Source organism: Siphateles boraxobius, unplaced genomic scaffold (genome assembly GCF_051911475.1).
Source record: "Siphateles boraxobius isolate OS27281-9 unplaced genomic scaffold, OSU_SipBor_1 8, whole genome shotgun sequence".
Taxonomy (NCBI): Eukaryota; Metazoa; Chordata; class Actinopteri; order Cypriniformes; family Leuciscidae; genus Siphateles; species Siphateles boraxobius.
Genome location: NW_027509208.1, coordinates 13,656,099 through 13,665,616, shown reverse-complemented (window position 1 = coordinate 13,665,616; position 9,518 = coordinate 13,656,099). Strand labels below are relative to the sequence as shown.

Here is a 9,518-nt window from a genome sequence, read left to right as displayed (position 1 = left end):
CTTAACTTCTTAGTCTTAATTCACTTTTCAGTGACAGAACTGAACTGAAGTTACTAGTAGCCAGCAGGATGTGATTAAGATGCCTAGACATGCAGCGTGTATGTAATCCTCACTTTCATAATGAGCTGTAATCTTCCCTGCGCTCTGCTGCAAACAGCACTGGTAAACACGCTAATGATGACAGAGCCCCGGGCAGAGAATGAGTTTGAAGTGCTAGAGCCTGTTTTGAGCCCAAAGCTTACATTGAAAGGAAATTTGACATTCAAATCATAGGTCAAAAAGCTAAATATCATCAATGATTTATGCCAGGACCTTTTGCAGTAGGGTTCCTGTGTGGGATTTTACACACACTAGCTAATAATAATAGGAGTCAATGTGTTTACTACAGGCAAACCACATAGGCTATATGATAATCTCATTTGCTGAAATACCAGAAAACGACTCGCATACAGAGTGGCGTTGTTTGGCACCTAAGTTTATTGAAACCCAGAAGGCTCTAAATTCCATTCTAAAATGAAGTGACGATTTAAAAAATAAATCATGCTCATAAGCTTTATGAGAGATGTACAAGATTTATGAGTCCAGACGGTTTACTCTTTTCATCCTAGATGATGATGCTGCTGCTGGTGAACATACTGAACATGGCAATCACAAATTACAGTCATCAGTTAAAAAAATAGTCAGCCATACAGCACAAAGTATGAGAACATTTAAACAATCTTCGCATTAAACATTCTGCACATGGGGCAATCATCTGGGATGAAAGATATGAGCATTTCATTTAGTATGACTATCAATGCAGACAGTCAAAACCCCAGCATAAATGTGAAATACAGCCATTTCCCAAGCACCATGTGATCAGTCCTCTGAGATGATTGCCACAATGTATTTAGTAAAATACAAAATGGATTTTATGTATATATAAATGGAAAATGAAAGTCTGGAATGATATTCTTCAAAATAAAGTGTACAAAGACAATCATTGAAATTTAAATGTGAAATTTGTAAACACTTCTTTTTTGACAATTTTCTACAATTTTGTAAACACTGATAAATGTTAAGTTTTTTTTTACACAGCCTGGATTATATTTGATCAACTGTTCTTTTTTGTAATATACTAAAGATAATACAGGTATTAGTAAATATTCAGAATACTTTTTTAATTGCATGTACATTTATAAAAGTGACATTACCATAATTTTACTTTTCTGTGCAAAATGCTTTAGTGAACTATAATTTTGGCATGTATGACAAACCTTTTTTTAATATATTGGTTTGAATAACAGAACACAGACAAAAAGCACACAAAAAAAATCTAATGACAGACCTACAAACCTCTTGCGAATGTTCCAGGATGTTTTCCCACAGTCAATATCTCAATAAATACCCAAGCCATCTACCTTTCTTAATAATACTGTGTAAAAAAAAAAACCTTGGGTTCAGCTAGTGCAAGTGGGCCTGCTGAACACCAATAAAAACGCGAGATTCAGGACACAGCTGGTCAGAATGAGAAAACTTGTGTCCGGCGCTACATTTTATTTTCATTCTGAGAAGTTGAACTGTAAGGCGGTTGAATCAGCGTAAGGCAGAGAACAAACAGGCCACAATTTCATCTAGAATATGCAATGAATATGCAGTAGGCATCAGGTCGAGTTAGCTGCAAGATTACCTCTCCTCAAAAAAAACAAAAAGAACAAAACAGGAATCTGCAGAGATCTATTAGGCTACAGGTCATATTGTTGCTAGCACACAATAGGTTGAGCAACATTGACACACTGCACGATATGAAGCAGACCACTTCTCTATTAAATAATAATCTTAATAGATTTTAATATCAACATATCAACACAATTTGCTGGTATGGATCTTGCTCTAGTAGGCAAATAAAATCAGGAGCAAGAGAAAATGAGATGACAGGAATTTGTGCCTGCAAGATGACATATGAGAGGAAAAGCACAGTTTTGTGTCTCTAGTAAGGAAGTACGATTCAATGAAGCCGTCTGCAGAAGAAACTTCCATCACAGCCTAAATTAACATCTTTCCTGAATGCAGTAACCTCCCCTGAGGTGCCTATGTAACCTTTGAAATCTCCAATTATGCTTTAAATCTGAATTTTGTTTACTTTAATTGAGCGAGCACTGAATCTCATAAAACTAACGAGAGGCTTCATAGCCCATTTCTGAGACTCTTAATCTAATTATTTCAGAAAGGGGTTACAATATTGCAGAACTGGGCATCTATTAATCTACACAACGCAGAGAAGCCGAAAATGAATCGGACTCCTTCAGTCCAGTCTATGAGGACGGCTCCATCACAGGTCATCGTCCCCTATTCCTTCAAAAGCGTAGTTTCCATGGAAATCATTGCCACTGATGTCACTGGCTGAGTTGGAAGAACTAAGTCCTCTCAGGGAGACAGAAGACAGCTTAGTCTGTAAAAAAAAAAAAAAAACGGAACAGGAGATGAGTGTAAAAAACAGTTTTTGTTAGCTAAACCTATTACAAATATTTTTTTTGTTCATTTAAATTACACTGAAATAAAATAAATTAAAAATATTAGATGAAGACCTTGAGACTAAACTAAAAATTAGAAAATGTGCCTTAGCAACTACCTGGGGAACAACCCACAAGCCTTGCCATTTTGGAGATACTCTGACCCAGTTGCCTTGCCATATCAATTTGGCCCTTATCAAAGTCACTCAGATCTTAATTCCTGCCAATTTCTCCTCCATTTAACACATTTTTCCGAGAACAGACTGTTTGTTTACCATCTAATCTACCCAGACCTTAATATGTGGCTTCACCGGTGACTGGTCATAATGCTTTGGCAAATCAAAAGTTGTATTTGTTAACATTACTTAATGCACTGTGAAGTAACATGAACAAACAATGAACAGCTGTATTTTTATTAACTAACATTAATGCCTTTATTAACGTTAATGAATATTAATATAAATACTATACTAATTGCTTATAGTTAGTTAATGTTAGTTACTATTAACAAATGAAAATAACACTGGTATGAAACAGTGTAGAAGATATTTACATTGCAAGTTGATTATAAGGAAATGAAAAACATAGAAAACTCACAGAGAGTTTGACTACTTGTTCACGGCTGGGATCAGGGGAATCCTGAAAAACATTCATGCAAAATCGCATATTAACAATTGGTACATCTTCCGTATCAAAAGTAGAGATGTTCTGTATTAGCAAAAACCTCCATGCCCACCAGTAACGGAGGAGATTTCACAGCTTGCTGACTATCAGACCGCTGGAACGTGCCGTTCAGTCGCTTCTTCTGCATCTGCTGGAAACACATCACAATCACAAACTTAGAGAAACAGAGACAGAATGCTCTTTAAATAAACATGACCACATTTATTTTCATAAAACACATTCCGCAGGATTCATTGGAACACATTATTCTTGAATTTTTCTTTTTCATAGTATTTCATTAAAGTGAAAACAACAAAGAAATAGTTGTTTTTGCACTGTAACAACTTTCAAGGGCTTTTTTTCTGTTGTTGCAGCGCTTGCTTTTGACATCCAGTTTCAAATATACCACACATTAAGCCTATTATCCTGAAAGGGTTTATCATGCCAGTCCCATGTGACAAACAAATTTATTATTACAAACTCTTAAATAAAACATACACAGTCACATCCACCAAGTGAAAGATATTCCCACAGATATTTGACAGGTCTTTACAAAAAGACAAACATAGATCTAGTGACCTTTTTGATGCTTCCGCCAGATTTCTTCACCATTAGCTCATCCACCATAGACTGCAGACAGATACTCATCATGATGGCCTGGGGGGAAAAAAACAAAAAGTTCCTTAGTCCAGCGGCCTAATCTCAGTAATCACCTATAGCATTTAAAATAATTATTTATTTTTAGCATTTTATTTTTCATTTATTTATACGTACTGTAATAGTATCACATTTCAACAGAATTCTGCGACTGACCTGTGGACTGGTGATGGTGACCCACTGCAGACGGTCTTTACTCATCAAGTACTCGAAGGCCAGCTCTAGTTTCACATCACATTTACTGGAGCTGCTTGGGTTTGCGGTACCGTTCGCCACAGGCACCTGCTGTAGAGTCAAGCCGGGTCATCACAAATACGATCATCATAATCATTGTTATTTGTGTCGAGGCAATTACAGCGGCCATTTCTAAACTCCTCTACATGGCAATTACCTTCAAAGCTCAATTAGTCATCATTAGCTCTGCTCTAAATGTCATCGTCCTCATAATTACATTGCATCACGTGCACAAAACACAAAAGTGTCTCATTAGAATTGTCTCAGATGACAAAAAACAAACCACTTCTTTACACAAGACACGGGAAATTCTCTCAGTCCCATTAGAACCATTCTGAGCTCATTAGTAACAACTCTGCTATTCTAAGACAAATACCAAGCCAAGACCACTGAAGTAGAGTGGAGCATAGACAACTTCCACTCGCTAATGAAACACCAGAACGCACATTCATCCATTTTAGAATGAAGATTTAGATCATCTTTATTCTGTTTCCTAATTCTTGTATAATAATATGGCTGCAGAAAACCATAAAGGCATACATTTAGTGTAAATGCAGGGCAGGAGTCCCATTAAATAAATATGAATGGATAGATGAGATGAGTGTCTGGTATAAGTGAGCAAAGAGACAAAGAGCACAGTCTCTTTTCCTTCTGTAAGTGGCTTTTTGGTTGTTTCAACTTCCCATTTTCAGAAATAGACCAACCAGACATGCCTGAAGGGACAGTCATAGAAAGAATTTGGAGAAGAGTTGTCTGGAGATGCAAAAGGAATGTTGCTACATCTTAACTGTAAAAAGGAAAAAGAAGGGGTTTTTAAAGTTACATTTTTGCCTTTATTTTCCTAAACCATATTTATTTTATAAAGTTTTCAATAAACCAGGCTAAAATAAAATTAAATACTGCTTGCCTGTTTTATTTAAAACAGACAAAAACAGTGTCTAATTAGTTCTAAAAATGCAGTTCTTCCTTAAAAAACGTGACCTTATTTGACTTCACAAGGTCAAGAACCTCTCTAAACTACTCATATACTTTAGGAAAGGACTCTGGTACTGTGGAACTGCTAAACTACAAGCGTTTGTGCAAATTCAGCCTCTGAAAGACATTTGAAATGTCTAATGTTGGCAACAACATACTATTTACATCATACAATACACTACAATGTCACGTTGTCGATTGGCGTCCACTATGACACACTATACAAGATAAAACAATCGATTCTTGCGTCCCGACGGGCATTGTCATTTACGAATCACCACGACACCGGCAAACCGATTGTGCCAAAATCGGCCTGATATCGTGTAGTTTGAATCCGGCATAAATGTGCGGTTATATTTACAGTTACTCTACAAAATCCAATAATTTGAATTGGAATCTGCATGAAGGCGAAAAAGTTCCCCACATATATTTCGCTTGCGTTCAATTTGGACTGCTTCATTGACCAACAAAAAAGCTGCTTGGTTTGAAAGTGGCCTATGTGTGAGCTGTGCTTTATACATTTCTACACAATGGACAATGGACAAGTTTGCTAATGCGACTACACCTTAAGACTTTGTATTGTAAAAGCCCTTATCTATCAAACTTACAGATGAAGTGACCCGCCAGCATCTCATGCGCGTGACTTTGAAGCTTCCCTCTTTCATCTGTTCGCTGTGCAGTTTGACATGAAAGTTGAGTTCATTGTTGCCGGCACCGACTATAACATGACAGCCCTTCTCTGGAAAATCTGTGATGCAGGGATCAAACTTGATATAGCCGTAGTACTTCAGTGTCTGAGCCAATCTGATGAACTGTGGGAGAAAACATATTTAGACACACAGATGGTAAACTAACAAACACAAATGATTAGATTAACAAAGCTTCACCATTATACAGTCAGGTCTGAGAATGGACTTCAGCGTTTAGAGAAGCAGTCCATTTCTTGCTAGCTCACAGACACTAGGGAGATCAAATAACGTGTGTGGTGGAGCTCAGCCATACCTCCTTCTTTGAGCCCTTTTCCTGTAGGGATTTCAGCTGTCTGTGCTGCTCTTTGTTCACAAGGATCCATCCCCGCTCTATGTCAGACACCGTCTGAGAGGAAGAAGGGGACAAAGCGGTTTCTCACACTCCGAAATTGACTTTTGAATAAATTACATGTTTTAAAGGATATTTGTGTAGTTTAATAAAAAAGCTTAAATCCCAGCGCAATATGCAGTCAGTTTAGTTTTTATTTCTAGTTTAAGTTTAGTTTTCATGCAATTATTTTTAATTGAATAGTTTCAGTGTTTAGTTTAAGTGATAGCACTTTACAATAGTAGGCTATTCAATATGTTCAAACTAGTTTGGTATCATGAACTAACAATGAACAGTATTTTTCAGCATTCATTTTAGTTTGTTACTTAACCTCGCATGTTACTTAAAGGGACTATGTGTAGTTTTTTAGGTATTTTATTATCTAAAATCAATATTTTTATTCATAAATATGTCCTCAATGGTGTACAAGTACCTCTGACAATTATCTGGCTTATCCTCGTAAACGAAGAATTTATTATCTTTATATACATGTGACGGGTAGGTCCACGGAGGCTTACAAGTCGTTCCGCCATCTTGAAAAACTATAATAACAGAGAGGGTCAAAAAGTACTAGGCCAACGCGTTTCCACAGCGCGTTTTCGTTCAGAGCCAGCGTCACGTGACTGAAAGCAGCAGAAACGGAGGAGCAGAGCAGTAAGAGGCGCTTGTCACTGCCCCGGCAAGTTTAAAAGGCTGCATTGCACTGTTATTATTCATACTATAACATTCATGTGTTCGTTGTGTCAAGTTGCAGTTTGTTTGAAATAAGAAACCTGTTCACCCGAAGGAAAACTCGACAAAGTGCTATTAGAAGACATCCTATCATAGCTTTTTGGTACATAACAGCTACCGTAGATGCAACACGCATTTGAAAAAGCGACGCGCTGGAGAGCACAATTCGTCTGAATGCAAAATTCAATTTCACCGCTAGATGGGAGAAATTCCTACACAATGTCCCTTTAAGCTTACTGTTGTTCATTGTTAATTCATGTTAGTTTTTAAGACAATCATTTTATTTTACAACTTAAATTGTTAAAAATGTACATATAAAATGAACTAACTATTAACTAATTATCTAAGATTAATAAAATGTTAATTTAGCACTATTGTAAATTTTTACTGTTTCAGTATTTTATTCAGTATTTTTTTTTAGTATTTTAAGTTAATATACAATACGAATAGGTAAAACACAAATGGCATTATTTTATAATGTTTAATGGCGTATTAATTTCTCAGCAGTCTAGTGTTACTGCTGTTCAGTAAAATATCTATATGCAGATAGGTTTTCAGTTTTATAATATAACATTGCATTTATTTTTTGCCATTTTTATTCTATTTTAGTTAGTGTTAGAGTCATAAGAAATAATTTTACATTTTTCTTAGTTAGGTTAGTATGTCTTTATCCAGTTAGTAAAAATGTTTAAACTTTTTTACGATTTTCAATAACGAAAGCAACAACACTGGCAGAGACAACTATAACTAAGCCTTTTTTGGATGAATCCCACAAAGTGTTCATAACTGAAAAGAAATGACCAATTTAGAACACAAGCAACGTTATTTGCCAGAACCATTATGTACATTGACAACTTTTTGTGAGATGGACATTGAACAACACGAGTACCTTTTCAAATTTAAGACTGTTACCTGAGCATATAACAAGTTCAGTCCCACACGGTCGTCCATGACATCACTGTCATACGCTGTGTCCCAGTAGCTGAGAATAGGACAGGAGACAATAATGATTTGAAAGTTATTTCAGGGACATACTATAATTTACCTTTTGATCACATCTGTTGTCTGATGTATCATCTAAAAACATTAAGCACTAAAAGCATAAGCACTGCATTTTACTGCATAACCACACCCTTTATGTACTCATGCCTGAGGATCTGACAAGAAGATAGCTTACCAATTGTCTACAAACCATTTAATTAAATATTTCATTAAGTTAAACATAGACAAAAGAAGAGTTCTGTCCTGTAACAAAGCATCTGCCTAAATCTATATGGAAATAGTATTGAAATATGCTATTGAATAAATTCTGCTGCAGTGTATTTCTCCATTTGCCTAGAAGCAAATGATAATCTGGCAAACAAGCAGTATTCAGCTCAATTGCCATCCTGAACGTCCATATGTCAAAAACTATTTATCATGCTGTGGGCAGAAATACGTTTTTAGCAGAGTTTAGCAGAAAAGCTACAAGAAACAAAAAAAAAGGTGCAAACTCTGCTAAAAAGTTATGCTTAGAAAGGTGCAAATCATATGTGAAATGTTCTCTCTGTCTGAAAAGATCATTTTCACATGGTCTGTGAGAAATGTGGGGAGTGAAAGTTCAGACTCGAATATACTCTATAGTAGATCTAAATAAGAAAATAACTGCATTTTTTTTAAAAATCTTCTTTTATAATGTATATTTACAAGGAAACTGGAAAAAATAAACATGTTTGATATATTAAAACATTTGTGTATCATCAATTAATGAAATGATTTAAATTATAGTACATTAATTCCAGTATGGGTCACTTTGACCCCCTTTATGCATTCATGCAGGACTTTTGGTTCATGCATTCTAGGGTTAAACTACACATGACAGACCGCGAGCAGAACAAAAGGCATGGGAACTTTTCAAAAATGTACTCCTATGTCTCCTATGCTCACAAAGGCTACATTTATTTAATAAAAAATGCAGGCACATTTATTTACTCTATTTAAAATATATCTGCACTGTTTTATACGCCTTTCCAGACACTATTAGCAGCCAATCAGAGCAGCCAGATCTATATCCCATTCCTGATGTAGTGAACAGGTGGGATCTGGCCGAAGGCTGTCTGTAAGCTCCTGTAAAGTAGGTCAAGAGGCCTGTGGTTCTCCTGAGGGGACAGAAAAGAAATGCACCTTTTCCAACCGTATACGATGAAGAGGTGTGAGATTCAGAGGTAAGGATATATATATATAAGAGGTGAAAGTGGAACTATTTTAGCAAAATAATCCCTGCTAAGTTGTGCTAATATGCTAAAATGGGAAATCACATTCACATAACGCCTTCACACCTGCTTCCACTACACATGGTGAAACACATGGTGTTTTCGAAGCCCATGCTTGTGGTTTTACATAAATAATCGCTCTTGATTCTCTCAAATTATGGCATTACATAAACCGTGCACTCCAAAGGGCATTTGATGAATATACTGCTGTTCATAAACCACTAGCAACATCAACATTTATAAGCTGTGAGCAGATTGGCACTTTCCTGTGAATAAATAATGAAGTTTGAATTGCTTTAAACTGTAAAGCGCAGTAGTTTAGAGTTATAAAAGACATTTGAGTTACAAAAGAGATGTCTAAATCAAGCTGTCCTCAAGTCCAAAAAGTCTAAAGTGGGAAATATGAAAATGTCTGCTGCACAGAACCACACGAGCA

The 9,518-nt window shown here is 36.1% G+C and overlaps 1 protein-coding gene across 2 annotated transcripts in view; it reads right to left on the bottom strand.

Moving 5' to 3' along the window:
* Positions 1-454: 454 nt before the first annotated feature.
* snx17 (sorting nexin 17) overlaps positions 455-9,518 on the bottom strand; it is a 30,540-nt gene continuing 21,476 nt past the window's right edge. The window contains exons 8-15 of one of the 2 annotated variants that reach the window (XM_077219756.1): positions 7,743-7,812; positions 6,024-6,116; positions 5,630-5,833; positions 3,969-4,097; positions 3,735-3,812; positions 3,229-3,306; positions 3,090-3,131; positions 455-2,431 (exon numbers count right to left, since the gene is read on the bottom strand). In XM_077219756.1, coding sequence (XP_077075871.1) covers positions 2,312-2,431; positions 3,090-3,131; positions 3,229-3,306; positions 3,735-3,812; positions 3,969-4,097; positions 5,630-5,833; positions 6,024-6,116; positions 7,743-7,812 — 814 coding nt within the window. In that variant the 3' untranslated portion in view covers positions 455-2,311. The remainder of the gene's footprint in view (positions 2,432-3,089; positions 3,132-3,228; positions 3,307-3,734; positions 3,813-3,968; positions 4,098-5,629; positions 5,834-6,023; positions 6,117-7,742; positions 7,813-9,518) is intronic. The other variant, XM_077219757.1, reaches the window with a different exon arrangement.